This window comes from Heloderma suspectum, chromosome 1 (assembly GCF_057233095.1).
Source record: "Heloderma suspectum isolate Gila_16-S chromosome 1, 16-S_ref, whole genome shotgun sequence".
Taxonomy (NCBI): domain Eukaryota; kingdom Metazoa; phylum Chordata; class Lepidosauria; order Squamata; family Helodermatidae; genus Heloderma; species Heloderma suspectum.
This window is the reverse complement of record NC_139458.1, coordinates 46,970,953-46,990,054: the sequence shown is the minus strand read 5'-3', so window position 1 is coordinate 46,990,054 and position 19,102 is coordinate 46,970,953. Positions and strand designations below refer to the sequence as shown.

Genomic DNA, 19,102 nt, shown 5'->3' with positions numbered 1-19,102 from the left:
TAAGGTCTGTCAAATCTAGTGTGCCCACATTTACTTCTATACATTACTATACCACCCATTAGCTGAAGCTCTCTGGGCTTTTCACAAAACAATCTTAAAACCATAAAATACAATAACATGGTAAAACATAATATAAAAGCCACAAGTTTAAAACAATAAAACTAAAGAAGGAACCAAGACAAAAGAGAGTACTAGATTATTTTGTTTATTCTAGGATTTCTTCCAAACTCTTCAAACAAGTTCCCATGATGACTTATATGCTCTCTCTCTCTTGCTACTACATACCAGGGGCTGTAATTAGCAGTACAGTCCTATTTTATACTCAAACTAACCCCATGACTAGAGATCAAATTACCAACATTCGCTGGATCATGGAGAAAGCAAGAGAATTCCAGAAAAACATCTATTTCTGCTTCATTGACTACGCTAAAGCCTTTGATTGTGTGGATCACAACAAACTCTGGCAAATTCTGAAAGAGATGGGAGTACCAGACCACCTTACCTGTCTCCTGAGAAACCTGTACGAGGGTCAAGAAGCAACAGTAAGAACCGGACATAGAACAACCGATTGGTTCAAAATTGGGAAAGGAGTACGACAAGGCTGCATATTGTCGCCCTGCTTATTTAACTTATATGCAGAGTACATCATGAGAAACGCCGGGTTGGATGAATCAGAGGTCGGAATTAAGATTGCTGGGAGAATTATCAACAACCTCAGATACGCAGACGATACCACCCTAATGGCAGAAAGCGAAGAGGATCTCAAGAGCCTCTTGTTGAGGGTGAAAGGGGAAAGTGCAAAAGCTGGTTTGAAACTCAACATTAAAAAAACTAAGATCATGGCATGTGGCCCCATCACTTCCTGGCATATAGAAGGGGAAGAAACGGAAGCAGTGACAGATGTCATTTTCTTGGGCTCCAAGATCACCGCAGATGGTGACTGCAGCCTGAAATTACAACACGCTTGCTCCTTGAGAGGAAAGCTATGGCAAACCTAGACAGCATTGTAAGAAGCAGAGACATCACCTTGCTGACAAAGGTCCGTATAATCAAAGCTATGGTTTTCCCAGTAGTAACATTTGGCTGTGAGAGCTGGACTATAAGGAAGGCTGAGTGCCGAAGAATTGATGCTTTCGAACTGTGGTGCTGGAGAAGACTCTTACGAGTCCCCTGGACTGCAAGGAGGTCAAATCAGTCCATCATAAAGGAAATCAACCCTGAGTGCTCATTGGAAGGACAGATCCTGAAGGTGAAGCTGAAATATTTTGGCCACCTAATGCAAAGGGAAAACTTATTGGAGAAGACCTTATGCTGGGAAAGACTGAAGGCAAAAGGAGAAGGGGCCGGCAAAGGATGAGATGGCTAGATAGTATCATCGATGCAATGAATATGAACTTGAGCACACTCCGGGAGAGAGCAGAGGACAGGAAGGCCTGGCGTGCTATGGTCCATGGGGTCACGAAGAGTAGGACACGACTTAACGACTGAACAACTCCTTAGTAAGGGCGCAATCCTATGCATGTTTAGACAGAACCCCCCCCCCCACAGCTGCCAGCATTCCCAAGCCAGCTGGAGAATGCTAGAAGTTGTAGGACTTTTTCTGTGTAAACATGCAAAGGATTGTGCCCTAAATATATTAAGGATTCCAGCCTTAGGCATTGTTTCCATTTTTAAAAAATTCAGTGTTAAATGGAGGATCTTAGAAGAAAGCAAAGGCCAAATCCCAGGGGGGCATCATCATGTGCCCAGCTACAATTGATCTGAAATAAACCTTTCAGGATGGTGACAGCTGGAGGAGGATTGGGAAACTGTGTTTCTGGACTAGACTAAACAGGTTCATCCTGTTCTTTCCACAAGCTTTCACAATACAGAACATGCTTATTAATTAAACCTCACAAAACAAGCCTAGTTGCTACTGCATGTACATTGTCAAGGCTGAACTACACAGAGGCGTTAAGCGTTGACAGCGAAACAAGTCAGTGTCCTATCTTCCTCTTCCCTTTTCAATGCGATCACCCGGGACTCTGGAGTTGTAGTTCTTCAGAGCCCTCGTTCGCTACAAGTCCTAAGACGTTGTCGTCCGCGGAAAAACTACAAGTTCCAGCATCCCTTGCAAGGAAAAGTCGGTACTACGTTGGAAGAGTGGGGGGGGGAACCTTTTGATTTCGCCAAATAACATTGTCGCGGCGCTCAGGAAGCCGGTAAGTGCGGAGGACTCGTTGTCTTCACTGGTTATGGCGGCACGGATGGGAGGGACCGGGTGGGGAGGGGGTAAAAGGGAGGGGAGGAGAAGGCGCAATTGGAATCTTTCCAGCGGAGGGACAAAGCCTTTGTGGGCTTCAGAAGGTAGAGTAACGAATGGGCAGAAGGCGGAGCGTTTTAAAAAGCCGGCATGGAACGAGCCCCGGATCCCCAGCCCAGGTATATAAGTAATTGAGTAGGGATTTCGCGTCTGCTCCGTCCTTCAGGCCAAGCGTGGCCGCTTTATCACGCACCGTAATCCCCTCCAGCCCCGCGGATGGAACCGGCTTCTTTAACGATCGTTCCGCTTTGACCCGTCGTGCACCCAATCAGCCCGCCCTTCGCTCCTGAGGGCACAATCCAACGTAAGCCTTCTGAGAGTAGACCCATTGAAATGAGTGGGATTTAGGTAGATATGACTAACTTACGTCCCATTCATTTCAGTGGGTCTACTCTAAGTAGGATTTATGTTGGATTTTACCCTAAAACGCACCCGATCCCCCTTGATCCTCACGTCCTTCTAACTCTCCCAGTGCCATTCACCCCCCGGTTCCGTTTTCTTTGGAGCTCGGTCATTCATTGACTTCTGAAATTCAAATATACCGACCCCCACCCCACCCCACCCCGCACACACGCGCACGACCTGAAACCAGACGTTGCCCTTCATGTAGGTTAGTTTTCACGTTCGCTTGTGGAAAACGGATCCGAATATTTGTCAACAGGCAGCCAGAGGACAACTTGAAGTGCGGGCATGACCACCCCCGTGCTTTCGTGGTGGGAGAAGTGTTCTTACGTTCAATGGCCACCCATGCTTTGCAGCTAATAATAGCTGCAAGATATTGGCATATATGTGAAATGCACAAGGCAGAGAGAGGTTTGAACATCTAGAGTGTCTCAAGTATTTCTTTGAGCATATTTTCCCAGTTGGATTGAAAAGCTATTTAAAGATCTCCTTGGCCCACCTACCAAAACAAAGCGGTTTTTGGAGTACTATTGACTTAACTGGGAAGAGTAGGTGCTGATCTTTGAAAAAGTCTTGAATAACACAAAACGCTTCAAAAAAGAGTTTGTGGCAACTTAAAGACAAATAGATTTATAGCTCAGTGTTATATATATCTTTCCAGAAGCAAGCCTATTGAAATCTGTGGGGCCTGCTTCCAAGTAAGTGGGTATAGGAGTGCAGCTTAGGCAGTGTTCCTGTAGTCACTTGTCTGGGAGTGAGCCTCACTGAACTCAAGATATTTACTTCTGAGTAGACATGTATAGAATTGCAGTTATACAGGGGGTGGACAACTTGTGGTCCTCTGGGTGTTTTGGCCTACAACTCCCATGACCCCACACTATTACCTATATGAGCCTATATATATCAGCCTATAGCCTGGGCTGATGGGAGTTGTAAGCCAAAACATCTGGAGGGCCACAAGTTGCCCACCTCATATAGCACAAGCTTTCATGGACTAAAGTCCACTTCATCAGAAAAATTCAACCATTGATACCTTTGGCTTCTTTTGGAAGCAAACTTTAAATAGTGGGAGACCATTTTTCTCCCAGGAAAGACCCAGTTTTAATGTTTTTTCACAGTGGAAATTAATTTCTGTCAAAAAGCAGTTTGGTGGTTCATGAAGAATTTCACCTGTTTTTCAGTCAGCTACAGCAGGAGTTTATAAGATTACAGCCTCTATATACTTGAGTTTCATTGGGGGGAGTTTTTGATGATTTAAGTGTGCACCTAAAAATGTGAAATATGAATGACTGCAGCAGACACATGTATCATATGGGAACCTCTGTCTGGGACCTGGGATTGGCTGTGGCTCCTTGTTGAGTGGATGTTCATTAGCGAATGTATGTTTGTTGCCCAATAATTAATGCTATAGATCAGGGGTGGGCAACTTGTGGCCCTCTAGATGTTTTGGCCCACAACTCCCACGATACATCGCCATTGGTTATGCTAGCTCTGATTGATGGAAGTTGTAGGACAATACATCCGGAGATTGCCCACCACAAGTTGGCCACCTCTGCTTTAGATGAAATGAGCCACAAAATTTTCTCTCTCATGCCTGTAGGTGGGCTAGCCACTAAGGTACATGCTGGTTAAAAGCATGTATATGGCAAGGATGTGTTACCAATGCCTACATGCTGTTTTTTCATACAGTAAAGAAGCTGTCCCTTTCTCCTCCTCAGAAAGCCTCAGGCACAATTAGAGAATATTCTTAAAAATACACTAAAATGCATTCATCAGAGACAGTGTGCCTCTCAATACCAGAAGTTGGGGAATACAAGTGGGAGGGTGCTATTACATTCTGCTTGTGGGCTTCCGATTGGCATCTGGTTGGCCATAGAATGCTGGACGAGATAGGTCTTTGGTCTGACCTGGCATGGCTCTGCTTGTGTTCACTTTAAAAGATATAGTAAAGACTTGAATCTTTCTTTTATCTCTGCAGTCCTCTACAGTTTACAATAGCAGACAGGTTGTTGCATCATCATGGCTATGCAAAATATCTTTGCTGAATTTGTAGAATATCGGTGAGACTTAATGAGCATCTCTGAGTTCTGAAAGTGTTATTATTTTGCTGCCAGTGCTACGTATGGAAGCACTGGATATAAGACTGTGGAAACCAGGGCTGGAAAAATCCCAAGTACCTTGTCATCCAGGCAGGCAGAAAGCTTTCCCCATGTACAGAAGAAGCTAGTAACTGTCCCCCAAATTTTTTTTTTAATAATGAAATGCATTTATACCGGCAGTCTGATCCTACACTTCCTTTGTAATACCAAGCTCCATCGAATTCAGTGTAGGACTTCTTGACCTGGTTCACATGCAATGACAGCCCATGGTTTAAACAACCCATGGGTTGTCATGCATGAGCGGGAGAGAGCAAGCGCACTTGTTCCCTCACATCCAACGCTCACTTGTTGATAGGTTAATCAACAACCTATGATTGGCTTGTTCATAGGTTGTTGAGCATGCCCTGCAAACCCAGACCACTGGGTTGTTTAGGGGCTAAACAATCCAGCAGTTAACCCATAGTTTGTTGTTGAAAATTGGGATGTGAGATGCTTGTTGTATAGCTGATAGGGATTTAAGATCCCCCCTAGGGATGCCATAGCAGCTCGTTTACACGCTAGAGGTACGCTGATGCCATATGGCAATTTTCCAAAGCAATTTATTCAAACAGTTCTTTTTACCTTCTATTTTTATAGCTTCCTTTTTATTACAAAGCAAAATTAGCACAAAAAGCAGGTATCTGTGTCGCTTACAAGCTCAGCTGACACTCTGGTTCCGTCACTTGAAGCTACCATCCTGTGCTAGGTGTTGCAATCAGTGGATATGGCAATAGTGACACAAACTGCACAATATGGCTTCAGGTGAGAATAAAATATGGCAGCAGATGCAGTTCTTTAAAAAAAAAAAAAGAGTAAAAAAGGAAGAACATGGAAAGGAGATGAGAACGAGGTATATTTCTTTAAGCGGAATTGCTGCCCCAAAGTTCTAGGCCTCAACAGATTAAAAAAAAAAACTTAAAAAGGAAATTGCTACAAATAATTTATAGGCAGGGATTGACAGGGGGAGATTGACAGCTGTGGCTGAGTAGTACAGCACATGTTTGGTCATGGAGAAGTTCCCAGTTTCAATCCCCGGCATCTCCAGGATGGAAATGTTCCTGCCTGAAACCCTGGAGAGCCCCTGCCAGGCAGCGTGGACAGTACTGGGCTAGGCGGACCAGTGGCCTGACTCAGTATAAGGCAGCTTCCTGTGTTCCTGTGGATTCCACCACTGAACTGAACCATACATTACAAGGGGAATACAGGATTCCCAACTGGTTTATCTCTTGTAATACCCATGCGGGGTGTGAAGGAGGCAAGTCACTTCCCTGAACTGGGCTTCAAAACCAGGAGGAGGAAATGGCTTGGGGACAGTTGTAGGGGGGAATATATGATTCTCTGTCTTTCCCACTGACTCTGTCCTATAGCCCTGTCCTTGCATTTCTGATATCTCAGCAAACACTGGTTTGGGAACACATTTCTGGCAAGTAGTCTGCTGTCACCCTGATAAAGTGCCATTCTAGTGTGTATAACAGTACATAGCTATACAGTCCGTCTGTCCCCATCCATCCCCAGGGTTGTTTTTGCTTTTTAGGTTGCAATGCTATACACTGTTATCTGGGAATAAATTCCAGTGAACAGCATGGGAAATTCCAGGTAGATGGGCATAGGATTGTACTGTTAAACTACTTGGCTGGGGACAAGCAGAAGGACAGCACTGGAGAGGTGGGCAGGCCTGATTCTCCTGTGTTGCCCTGCTGCTTGTGCCCTCCTGTGGTCCAGGAAAGGCCTCTGTGCCCTCCTGCAGTCCAGGAAAGCCCCTGACTCTTACTTCCTGTGCTGTCTGTGGCACCTGTGCTGCATGTTACCCGCTCCTCCTTTAAATACTTTGAAAACTATCACCACAGTTGGGAAATTCTGCCATCTGTCTTTAGAATATCCACCCAGATCCACCCTTTTCCTCCCCCAGTAATGACTCCTGTTTTATTTCTCTGCAGTGTTTGCTACCATGGCCAGAAGGGCCTTAAAACTTGCATCATTTGCCAGTGTAGCAGCTGCCGCTGCCACTGGTTCCTATCTATATAGCATCAAGCACCTGGATCCCAATGATTTTGGAGTGGTTCGAGTAGGCCGAGCTGTTGCCACGGTAAGTTTTAACCTTGCAGTTTGTGTGAAGGAAGTCGTTAAGATTTTTATGAAGTGGGGTTAGGATGAATTGACTTTAAAAGGAGCTGGGCTCTGCAGGGCCCGTTTGCTAAAATGTAATATCTTCCTCATTTTCTGTGGTTGTTTGTCATTAGGAATCCATATTTTTTGATGTGCTATGCTGCAACATTTGATGGAAAAGGGGAAATCATAGTCTGGATTTTCTCCCAAGTTAAGATTTTTCCCCATCTGTTTTCTGGCAGTGCCTTTAACAGCTGGCAGAAATTCAGTAGGTGTAGTTTTCCTCATCACTGCAGGGAAAGCATCACCTGTTGCATTTGTGCTTGTCATGAAGTTGTTAAAAACGCAGAACCTGTGTCAGGAAATAAGGTGGAAAACCATCTCTAATTAGGTTATTGTATGATTTAATAGGAACAAAGCAATAAAATGATCCACTAAGGGGGAAACACATCTAAAAAAGAAATTTTCCCACCTCCTATGCCATTTGGACCCATCTTCATGTATATGTTTTATCTTGGTATCCAAGCTACATCCATACAAAGCCATAACATTTAGTCGCTATGAAAGCAGGTATGATGTCACCATAATGGATTGTGATGCAGTTGTGAAAAGTGGGTGGGAGGGAAACAAAAGGCTTCAGTAGGAAAAGTCACCTTTAGGCAGCTCTTTGTCAAGTCTTCATACTCATGTGCCTCTGTTTTTGGACACGAGACAGGCCAGGCTGGGCCATGGTTTCTTCTGAGTTCTCGTCCGCCCTTTGATTAAAAAAAAAATCCTTTTAAGAGACACTGGATAAATCCCTTTGTTATTTCATGTCTCAGATTCCTCGTGTCTGAAATAGAACTCCCCCGATCTACTTTCCAGGAAAGCTGTGTTATTAAAATCATCAACTGAAAGGACTTTTTCATTCTTATTCGGCGTTACTTATTCATTTTAAGCTAAATCTGAATTTGGAAGCTGGTACTAAAAGTCCCCATTGCTAAAGGTTTTAGCAGAAAGGTGAGTATATGGAGTTGGGTGCCCTTCTAACTTGCTGAATTAGAGGTGAATTTCTAGACAGCTAGAAGTAGGAACAGAGGAGCATAATAAGCTAAAAATAAAAAAGGCTGTACTTCCAGGTCAAGGGGTCAGGAATCACAAAATCCTTTTTATAAAATGAGTAAGAATCACTAGGAAGGAGTATATGGTGTTTATACTTTTGTTTCTGTCTTGTTTTAGACAGCAGTTATTACCGCTGACTACCTCACTTCTCTCAGGAGTGTTCCACGTGGGACAGAAGAGTATGACTTTGTCAAATCCCAGGTAATAAATGGACAACAGTAGTTCTACTTTCAAGGAAGTTTCCCATAGCCCCAAATGATACAGGACCTGTTCAGACATCACGATGAGCCATGGTGGTGGTGGAATTTCCGGTAACCACGGTGGCCTAGCGTGTTGTGTGTGGGCAGGAAACCATTTTCCATGTGGTTACTAAATCACCCCCTGCAAAAGGGTTAAGAGCCCCCAGGGAGGCTTCCTGTGTTGTCTGGTGGGCTCCCCAGTGGTTAAAACGGGCTCCGGAGGACTTCCACGCCGTGACCATAGAGTCCGCTGGCTAGAACATCTGCTATTCTCTATGGTTGTGCGGCCATTCAGGATGATGGAGTGGCCACCGGGAGCCCATTCGTGCCATGGAGGATGTCAGGATGTGCCCTAACCACTCCGATAACCTTGCCTGGTAACTACGGAGGGGTGGTGGTGTTAGCAGAACCAAGCAGTGCCACGTGGTTCCCAGTCGTCTGATGGGCCCGCGTGTAATGGTTTCGCTACCCCCCCTCCATAGTTCCCCTAACCACCCTCCTTCTGTTCACATGTGAATAGGACCACACAGAGCCAGCATTTCAGCAACTGCAGATGTAGAAATACAAACTACTTGATTGGGTTAGCAATGATATTCTTGGGTAGAGGACAGTGGTTGAAGGCTGGAACAAAGGCACGTCTGAATCATGAGGGGGGGTAGGGAAAGTTACCTGGATTCATTCCCTGAAGAAAGGAGAAACAGCAAAGCAAAGTAAAGATAAACATTTGTTGTTGTTGCTGTTTGGATGTCACTGATTAAAAAGAGCATCTGCCATGTGGTATCAGTTAGGGGAGATATTTACAATATTTCTGCTAATGTCCTTCATTTGTGAACTGGAGTTGCTCCTGTTCCTTGAGCCTCTTGCAGAATGTGGAATGATGCCGGCTTGTACAATACCTTTTTGCAGCAAGTCCATCAAGCCTAGTTCATTCGCCAGCAGATCTGGAATAATGGATATCATGCATCAAAAGATGGCATGCATTTATCTGAATCCAAAAGTGTTTTGATAGGCAGAACTTGGGATCTGGGAGTTTTAATTGTGTTTACATTGACATAAGCATAGATTCTAAGTTTATGGTTTCTTTCTTTCTTTCTTTCTTTCTTTCTTTCTTCTTTCTTATGTTGTTATTAGGTTTTTAACCTGTGACAGATCCTTATCAATTTTGTTCTTATTTAGCGCCTACCTACTTTAACTGCTTGATGATGATGATGATTTACATGTAGTACATAATTCAAATGACAGCGTGGATCCAGAGTCTGCTTCTCGTGGATGGAAGGGCTCTTTCCCTTCACAGAAGGCTTCTGATCCAGCGGAGCATTTCCACTGTCAGAACAGGGGAGGAGGGGAGCTTCACTTCCTCCTCCATCTGCAGTCCCCTCTTCCCCCTGAACACTGTGGGAGGTGGTACTAGCAGCTGCAAAGGAGGGAGGAAGGAATTGGTGAAAATCACCCCTTCTCACCATCCAGATGTCCTGAGCAGAACTCCATTCAAGCAGTGCTCCTGCTAGCAGGGGGAAACCCGGATCCATCCCAAGTTACTTCTGATAACCAGGGCGTCAGAAACCTGGATAAATTTCTTTATTTTTTAGTTATTTCTATATGCCTTTCCATAAAAATGTTCATAAAAATGTAATCACAAAATTAAAAAACACCAAATCTTGAACAACCATAAAAACAATTAAAAACAAAGAAAACAGATCCAAACAGAGTTCTGGACTAGACAGATCTTTAGTCTGATTCTGCAGGACTCTTTTGACTGTCAGGAAGAAATGCATCCAAGCATGTGTTTAAGGCCAAGTGGAGCAATTACCATCATTAGGTAATCAAGCTGTAGCCAAAAGGATAATCTGTAGTTCTGAGGTAGGAGTACAAGCGAGGGTGGATAGGAATTAGAAGGCAGATCTGGTTTGCTAAGGATATTCCTGAAGCAGAAGCACTGAGGGTCAAGCTTGACATCATGTTAAATTGTATTTATTTATAAAATATATAAATGTGTCTTTGTATTTAATGTGCATGTTATAAAAATGCAAATAGCAGCCGCTGCGTGTATGTGTGATAATTCTCGGGATTGCAGCAGGTGGGGAGAGGGAATTTAACCCTTTCCTCCCCTGCTGGGGTCCTGACAAGAATTGCTCTTTTGAAGCTGTTATTTGCATTGGGATGAAAACTCCTGTTGGTGGCCACCACAGCTGCTATTTGCATGTTAAATATAAAGAAGCATTTAACATCATATCTACTTTATCCCTGAGAAGGCACAGCACTCTGGGATTATATAAATGTTTATATAATGGTACCTAAGCAATTGGGAGGTTATAGTGAAGGCATCCCCCTCACCCTTCAAGCTATACAATAAAAAAGAAAATATAGAGCTCAACCTTTGATTTAAACAGGCAGTGGACACTCCAGAAGATATCAGGGGGAAGTTGCATGGACAACCCTTTCACCTTTCCTAGTGTAGAAGAAAATGGAAGAGCAGTGCTAAGGGTTTTTGCATGTAATAATAATAATAATAATAATAATAGAACTTTGTACTAATATGTGCAGAGGTTCTTTTTACTTTCTATCAGGCATGGGAAAAATGTGACAGAGGTGCAAAACAAGCCATGCAGACCATGGTTTGTGGTGTGGATTGTGCATGGTGTAAAACCCGGCAGTGGCAAATGACAACAAAATGAGAGATAATCATCTACGAAAAACAATTCTCTGGAAGAGCTCAAGCTCTAGTAGTGCCTGGAAATCTTAATCCTATCATAATAGTTCATTGGGCTAGCATGAAATGAGTTGCTGGATTGTTGATATCCTCTCCAGCAGGAATGGGCAAGCAGCAGACAACAATCTGCTCAAGGCTGCCTTGTTGGCAGCCTGAAATGGAGACGTAAAGAACCGAGTGATTCATGGGATGGGATCCACAGCTGAAATTCACCCATCCAACTCAATGATGAAGAAGGAAAGCAGATTCTGTAGAAATGTTTGAAAGATCTGAATCCTGTTAGAGTCAAACCCTGCTATTCTGGAATCTTCCTTGGCCCTAACGCAGTCAGTCAGAAGAAATAATGGCCTTGACATCTTTTCTGTACTGAAGAGCTGATTGGGGTTTTCTTCCATGCTGTAGGCAGCCTGTGGTTTGATAGCTGTTGCCAGTAGCCCATGCGAAGCATTGACCCTTGGCCTTGTGTCTCTATGGCCTCATTAACCTCTGTCAGGCACTGGCTGATGGTTTTTCAGTTAATGTATGGGGAAGAGACCCAGTTCATTTCCACCACTTCCTTCTTACTTGTCAGCCTAGGTGTCATGATTCAGCATTAAAGCCTTGCCAAGGTGAATGGTTAGTTAGTGCAGCATGCTACTGGGTTGCAAGAAGACTTTTGCCATGGTCTGTGTTTGCCTTGAGACCTGTAGTCCCAAATCCAGAGTAGCCCTGGATTGGCAGCAAATCTTTGACAGTTTGTTCAGTGCTCTATGAAAAGTCAAGAAAAGAAAAGAAAATTGAAACTCAGTGCAATCTCCGTTAGTGTTCAACCAAATCTGCCATCACTACTGGGCTTCCTTAACTGACTTGTCTCTCTTTTTTTAACCATAGCAGTATGACTTCTGTCATGGGAGGACAAGGCACAAGGGAAATGCATATTTGGCACACTTGCCTCGATGTTTCACGTCCTCTGTGAATCAGAATTCACTTCCTGTGTGTAAGCTTGAGAACATCAGGGTCTCTTTCATTACTACTTCCTCTCACTGGCTACACATTTATCCTTCTGCTTTATTGATTACTCGATTCTATAATGCCTCTGCATGTTTCTCTCACAAATCTTTCATATGTTGGATTTCACAGTAGCTGATAGTCATGTGTAGTTTATTGTAGAACAGTGGGCACAGAATTCTGAAGAACTTGAGCATTAATGGAGGTCTGTTCACATAAACATTTCTGTGCTGGGTAGTGAGGAAAAAGCCCTGTGTGTGTTGGATTCTATCTGTGGGCTCAACGACACACTACATTAAATATGTAGCATGTAGATGATCCTAACCTTTTGTTTTACATTAGTGTAAGGGCATGGGGCCACGATCCAGATTGGGACCACCACATGCAGGTTAGGGGGCATTTAAACCTTCCCACCAAGCCAATTCCCCCTGCTTTGGGGCTAAAGAAGGAAAGAAAAAAAAATCCCCATCCATTGGTACCAATGGATGGGTTTTTTTTTTAGCTCACCTGTTGCGTGGGGATGCTTATGGGGTTGGTGCTGGGGAAGTGGCAGCCCCCGCTACCTGCACGTGGTGGTCCCAATCTGGATCGGACCCCCGCATGCTTACACTAAAGTGAAACAAAAAGCTAGGATCCCCTACACGCTGCACATTTAACATAGTGTGCAGTTTTACCCTGTGGCAGCCTGTGGCAAGTTGATTTTGTACATCTGCTGCCATGCTCAGGATTTAGCTTTTGGCAGGCCATTGCAAACATGGCTTTTTGAAGAGCTGAATGTGTTGATTGTACGTGGTGATGTGCCAAAAGCTGATATGGGTTGAATCCTGAATATGGCAGCGAATGAACTTGCGTGCGGCTGTTCCACAGCAGGTTGAGCCAGCTAGGAGAAGGTTTTTCTGATGGTCACCACAAGCTGAAATGGTCATGTGAGTAGGCCTTGAGAAGTGGAGAAAGATTATGTTCTGTTGTCTTTGCATATAAAGAATTGTAAAGAGATCCAAAAGTATCTCCCCAAACTGGGTGAATGGGCAATAAAATGGCAAATGCAGTTCAACATTAATTAAGTGTAAAATGTTGCACATTCAGTGATGCATTTAGGGCAGTGATGCATTTGAGGTAGACGTCCAGGGCCCTGCTCAGCCGAAGAACAGGAAGACCCCCAAAAGCATCAGGGTTTGCTTGACCGTATTTTGAAGAAAGTGAAATAATGCAGATTGCCATCTAAAGTGCTCCCTCCACCCCCAATATGTCCATTAAGTCCAGAGTTTAAAATTACCTAACTGTACCAGTGGGCACATTGGGGCAAAACATTAAAATCTTAATTTCCCATATACACTGATGAAATTTCTCATATATATGGATGGACTGACCAGGGCAGATCTTGGGTTGTGGTGGAGAGCTCGATGAAAATGTCAACCCAGTGGGCAGCTGCTGTGAAAAAAAGGCAAATTCCATGTTAGGGTTCATTAGGAAAGAGATCAAAAATAAAACTGCCAATATTATAATGCTTTTATACAAATTTATAGGACAACCATAGTTGGAAGGAATACTGTGTATAGTTCTGGTAGCCACATCTCAAAAAGGATATTGTAGAGCTGGAAAAGGTGCAGAAAAAGGCAACCAGTGTGATCAAAGGGCTGGAGCTCTCCCTACAAGGAAAAGGCACAATCTGGGGGGCTTTCTAGTTTAGAAAAAAGGGTGAGCAATGCGGGGAAAGGATAAAGATATATACAATTATGCATGGTGTGGAGAAAATGGAGATTTTTCTCTTTCTCATAACACTAGAAACTAGGGTGCTTCCAGATAGAAGGCTCCTAGGACTATAAATCAAAAGGCATTGTGCACCTATTCTTCTTTTTCTTCTTTATTAATGTTTTTTTCTGATAAGCAAAAAGATGGAAGACCCTGTGGGAAAATACAGGCTGGTTACAAATGGAGGATGACAGCACCCCTACCCCGCACAATAAAATTCTGTGTTTGAGGCAGGATGATTGCAGGATAAAAGCCTTGTTTGGAAGAACCCTGAGGCTGAATGGGGTGAGTTTCAAGACAGACAAAAGGAAGTAACTCTTCACACAGTGCATAGTTAAACTATGGAAGTCATGACCCCAAGATGTGGTGATGGTTGCAAACTTAGCTTTAAAACGGTATTAGATAAATTGGTGGAGGGCAAAGCTGTTAGTGGCTACTAGTCATGATTGGATTATACCACCTCTAGGATCAGATGCAGCCTGCCTCTGAAAACCAGTTGCTCAAGAACAGCTGCCCTCATGTCATGCTTATGGGCTTCCAATAGGCATCTGGTTGGCCACTGTAGGAAACAGGATGCTGGACTAGATAGACCTTTGGTGTGATCCAGGAGGTCTGTGTGGTTCCTCTTCAGCCCTGCCTTACCTTGGAATGCAGGCTCATCTGAAACCACTTGAGCTTCCTTTGTTTCCATTGGCTCCAGCCTGCCACCACCCTTGTAAAAGGTAGCAGGCCGACACGCTTGCCAAGCTGGTAAACAGCTCCTCTTTCTGGGTCCTTGGCTAGGCTCTAAACCAGCTTGCTGACTTTTCTATTTGCTTGTTCTTCCCCGATTCTTCTCGAATCCTTTCTATTCAGTTTGCTCACCTTTAGCTTTCCCTCAGTTTAGTAATATGGCCCAAAGGTGTTAGCATTGAAATATAATTGCTCCATCAGACTGGTTACATATGGCTCTTCTAACACTGAAATCTCATTCATGTTTTCCCGTTTCTTTCTGAAACCTGTTTTGAAGTACGAAATATTCTTTCCGTCTCTGAGGGTTGGCAGGCTCTGAGCCTTCATCTGAGAGATTTTGCTCTGCTCCTTTCAATTGCAGGTGCATTCTATTTTCCCCACCCCACACTTAACTGTTGCTTTGCCTCTGGAGACCGTTTGCTGTGAATGTGGACAATGCCCAGCAATCAGTAGGATGCACTGCTTAATAGAATACACATAACTGTAGTCAGGAGAAAGGAAACCTCAGTGCCAGTTGTCTCTGAGCCTGCTGGGGCCAAAAAGGGACATCTTTCATTAGAAAACAATTGCATGCATAGCAGATTAAGCAGGAGATGGGTGTCAGGATGCACCCTAGCGGCCTCTTTCAGTAAACTCCAATAGCCAACTTAAGACACAGACGAAAGGATTCTTTTCAAGGCTTTAATCCTTTTACAACTTAATGACTCTTTCAGATGCTAATCACCAGCGACTAAGCAAGGAACAGCAGAGTAGCCTACGCTCCGAGTAGGCAGTTGATCCCCGTTTGAAGGAGAGTCACTTGAAGACCCTGAACTTATGGGCTAGGGAGAGATCCTCCCTCTTTCCCTTGGGTCCATGGGAGGCGGCCGTTGCTTGTGCGCCAAATGGGCGCTACGCCTCCTTTCCACACCCTCCATCGCTCGTCGCTCCCTGCGTCGAGCGTCTAGCAAGCCCCGTTCCCACACTTTCTCACTGCTAGGATCACTATCTCAGGAATGCCAGCAGGAGGAATCTCTGCCAGCTGCTGTGCCTGTGAGGGATGAGCTGGCTCCTCCCCCATGGATTGCTGATCCCCCTCAGAATCAGAACTGCTCTGGGGCTCTATCGGCTCAGTTTTCACCCTGACATCATCCCCGCTCCCATGAGGCCCCCCCTTGTGCTCTTCCCCTGGGGCCCTGGGTTTGTGGGGGTACAGCTGGTGGAAGTGCCTCAGCAGCAGCGGAGCATGCACATTTTCCATGGGTTCCCAGGTTCGCTCATCTGGCCCGTACCCCTTCCAGTCCACTAGATATTGCAGGCAGCCATGAGAAAGGTGGGAGTCCAGAATCTCCGTGACCTCAAACTCTTCCTCCCCCTCCACCAGCACTGGTGGCGGGGGGGAACCAACCGAGCGATGAGGGTCGCCAGAAACCAGGGGGGGCAGCAAGGACCGATGAAAAACAGGATGGATCTTCATGGAGGGGGGGAGAGCCAGGCAAAAAGCAACAGGGTTAATCTGGGCCGTAATCTGGAAAGGCCCCATGCGGCGAGGCGCAAGCTTCCTTGTGGGCGAGTGAGAGGGGAGGTATTGGGTGGACAACCAAACCCAGTCCCCCAGTTGCAGAGACAGACCCGGCTGGCGCCGCTGGTCTGCAGAGGCCTTGTAGGCTGTCTTGGCTTGCTCGAGGGAGTCCCGTAAGAGGTGGTGTACCGCTCTCAACTCCTCTAAAAAGTCATGGGCCGCTGGCACCGAAGAGGGAGCTAAGGTGGATGGGAAAGCCTTGCGGTGGTAACCAAAATTGGCAAAAAATGGAGTTTGGCGGGTGGAAGCATGGCAGGCATTGTTATAAGCAAATTCTGCGAGAGGCAGCAAGGAAAACCAGTCATCTTGCTGGTAATTGACATAACAGCGCAAATATTGCTCCAGAGACGCATTGGTGTGTTCGGTCTGACCGTCCGTCTGTGGGATGGTGGGCGGAGGAAAGACGGAGCATCACATGGAGAAGCTCAAGTAGCTCCCTCCAGAAATGGGCAGTGAATTGGGCCCCCCTATCTGAAATGAGACCCTCGGGCCATCCGTGGAGCCGGAAAACATGCGCCAAAAACAGCTCCGCCATCTCCCTGGCTGTGGGCAACCCAGAGCAGGGGATGAAATGGGCCATCTTAGAAAACAAATCCACCACCACCAGAATGGTGGTCTTACCGTGTGAGGGAGGCAAGTCAGTGATGAAGTCAAGGGAGAGCAGTTTCCAAGGTCCTGAGGGAGTAGGCAGGGGGCCTGTGGGCTTGCCTGAAGGGGCCTTCGCCCGCTGGCAGGTTGGGCAGGAGGCGACATAAGTCTTGACGTCCCGACACACACGAGGCCACTAAAAATCCCGCGTCACTCCATGCAGGGTCGTGGTGACGCCAAAATGCCCAGCGGTGGGGGAGTCGTGGCGCTGATGGAGGACCTTCTCGCAGAGGGGACTAGAAGGCACATAGACCCGACCGGAATGGTAAAGCAGGCCACCTCGCAAAGAGAAGGGGGTAGAGTGTGGGGGGGCAGAGGCTAGCCCCAATTCCTCCACTTTTGTGCGAACAAAAGCATCCTGAGCCTGTACAGAGTGAAGGAGCTCCTCCCAAGGGTGAGGTACCGCAGCTGCTGCCAGGCTCTGGGGGGGGAGAATCGGGGGGGGATTTCCCTCACCCTCTGGCTGGAGGTCCGTCTTACGAGAAAGAGCATCTGCTTGTAGGTTGTCCGAGGCCTTCACATGGCAAATCTTAAGGTGGAACCGGGGGGAAAAAAGCGACCACCTAATCTGCCGCTGGTTTAAGGCATGGGCTGTCTGAAGATGTTCCAGGTTGCGATGGTCGGTTCTAACTTCGACTGGGTGCTGTGCCCCCTCCAGAAGATGATGCCAGGTCTCCAAAGCGGACTTGATGGCCAAGAGTTCCTTCTCCCAGATGGTATAATTCCTCTCAGACATGTTCAGCTTCCTGGAGTGGTAGGCGCAGGGTTGCAACCCGCCGCCCGCCCGATCTGGCTGAAAAAGCACCACCCCCACCGCAAAGTCAGAGGCATGAGTTTGCACTACAAAAGGCTTCCTCGGGTCGGGATGTAACAGGATCAGCTCAGAACTAAAATGCTTCTTAAGTTCCTCGAAAGCCTGTTGGGCACATGCCATCCAATAAAAAGGAGATTTCCTGCCCTTAAGGAGGTCCGTGAGAGGAGATGTCAGCTGAGCAAAGCTGGGCAGGAACTTTCTGTAAAAATTAGCAAACCGCAGAAAACATTGCAAGTCCTTCTTGGTGGATGGAGCCTGCCAGAAGATGATAGCCTGGAGCTTTGCAGGATCCATCCTGATACCATCAGCTGAGATAATGTAGCTGAGATAGTCCAAAGAGGTTAGGTCAAACGTACATTTCTCCAGCTTGGCATAAAGATGGTGCTCGCGGAGGCACTGGAGAACGGCGAAGACATGGTGCTGATGGGCATGGGGGTCCTCAGAAAATATAAGTAAATTACTGAGATACACAATGAGGAAAGTGTCCAAACAGTCCCGGAAGATGGCATTCATAAAACACGAAAACGTGGCGGGGGGGCGCAGGCGAACCCAAACGGCATCACTAGGTATTCATACGCTCCGTACCGGGTGCCGAAACAGGTCTTCCACTCATCCCCCTCCCGGATGCGAATCAGATTGTAGGCGCCACGCAGGTCCAACTTTGTGAAAATCTTGGCTTGCCCCAGGTGCTCCAGCATCTCAGGGATCGGGGGGAGGGGGAACTTGTCAGGGATGGAGACCAAATTGAGGGCTCTATAGTTGTGCACCGGGTGGGGTTCTCCAGATTTTTTGGTCACAAAGATGGTAGGGGCGTAGGCGGGGGAGGAGGAAGGGCGAATGAATCCACGTCTGAGGTTTGTGTCCAAAAACTCTCGCAGAGCTCGAAGTTCCAGCTCTGACATCGAATACAGTCATCCAGTGGGGTGGTCGCCCCCAGAATGAGGTTAATGGCACAGTCAAAAGGGTGGTGGTGGGGGGGGAGCTGGTCGGCCTCCTTCTTGTTGAAAACATCCCGAAAAGCTGCATACTTCTCTGGGAGGATCATGGTAGCTGAAGAACTGCCAGAAGCAGACGAGGAGGGGGAGGAAAGGGTTAAGGCCTGGACTGGGACTGGCGCCTCGATCGGGAGGCAATGCTCCCGGCAGTAGGGAGACGCAAACTCCACTTGCTGAAGCTCCCAAGAAATCTGAGGATCATGCTTCGAGAGCCAGGAAACACCCAGCACGATTGGGTATTGGGGAACCTTGGCCAAGTGAAACTGAATCTGCTCAACGTGGGACTGGGCGTGCAGAGTGAGCGGAGCTGTAATCCGGGTTACCGTGCCCGAAGAAAGAGGATGCCCATCGATGGTCTCCACTGCCAAGGGGGCAGGAAGGGGCAGGGTAGGAATCTTGTGGAAGAGGGCGAAGGTTTCATCCATGAAACTGGTCGTAGCCCCTGAGTCCATTAAAGCCAGGGCCTCCACCCCACCCCACTGGAAGAAGTGGAGGTGAACATGCAGTAGCAGATGGGGGGTTGCGGAAGGCACCCACCGGGTGTGGAACCGACCCCCACACTGGAGACCCCCAACAGGCTTGGGGGGCAGTGTAGTCAGGCCTGGGGGCGAGGAG

General features: G+C 46.4%; 1 protein-coding gene across 2 annotated transcripts in view; it reads left to right on the top strand.

The window, feature by feature from the left end:
* Positions 1–1,994: 1,994 nt before the first annotated feature.
* ADCK1 (aarF domain containing kinase 1) overlaps positions 1,995–19,102 on the top strand; it is a 177,000-nt gene continuing 159,892 nt past the window's right edge. The window contains exons 1-3 of one of the 2 annotated variants that reach the window (XM_084841401.1): positions 1,995–2,201; positions 6,780–6,928; positions 8,167–8,250. In XM_084841401.1, coding sequence (XP_084697527.1) covers positions 6,791–6,928; positions 8,167–8,250 — 222 coding nt within the window. In that variant the 5' untranslated portion in view covers positions 1,995–2,201; positions 6,780–6,790. Of the gene's footprint in view, positions 2,202–2,292; positions 2,422–6,779; positions 6,929–8,166; positions 8,251–19,102 lie in introns of those variants that run through there. The other variant, XM_084841404.1, reaches the window with a different exon arrangement.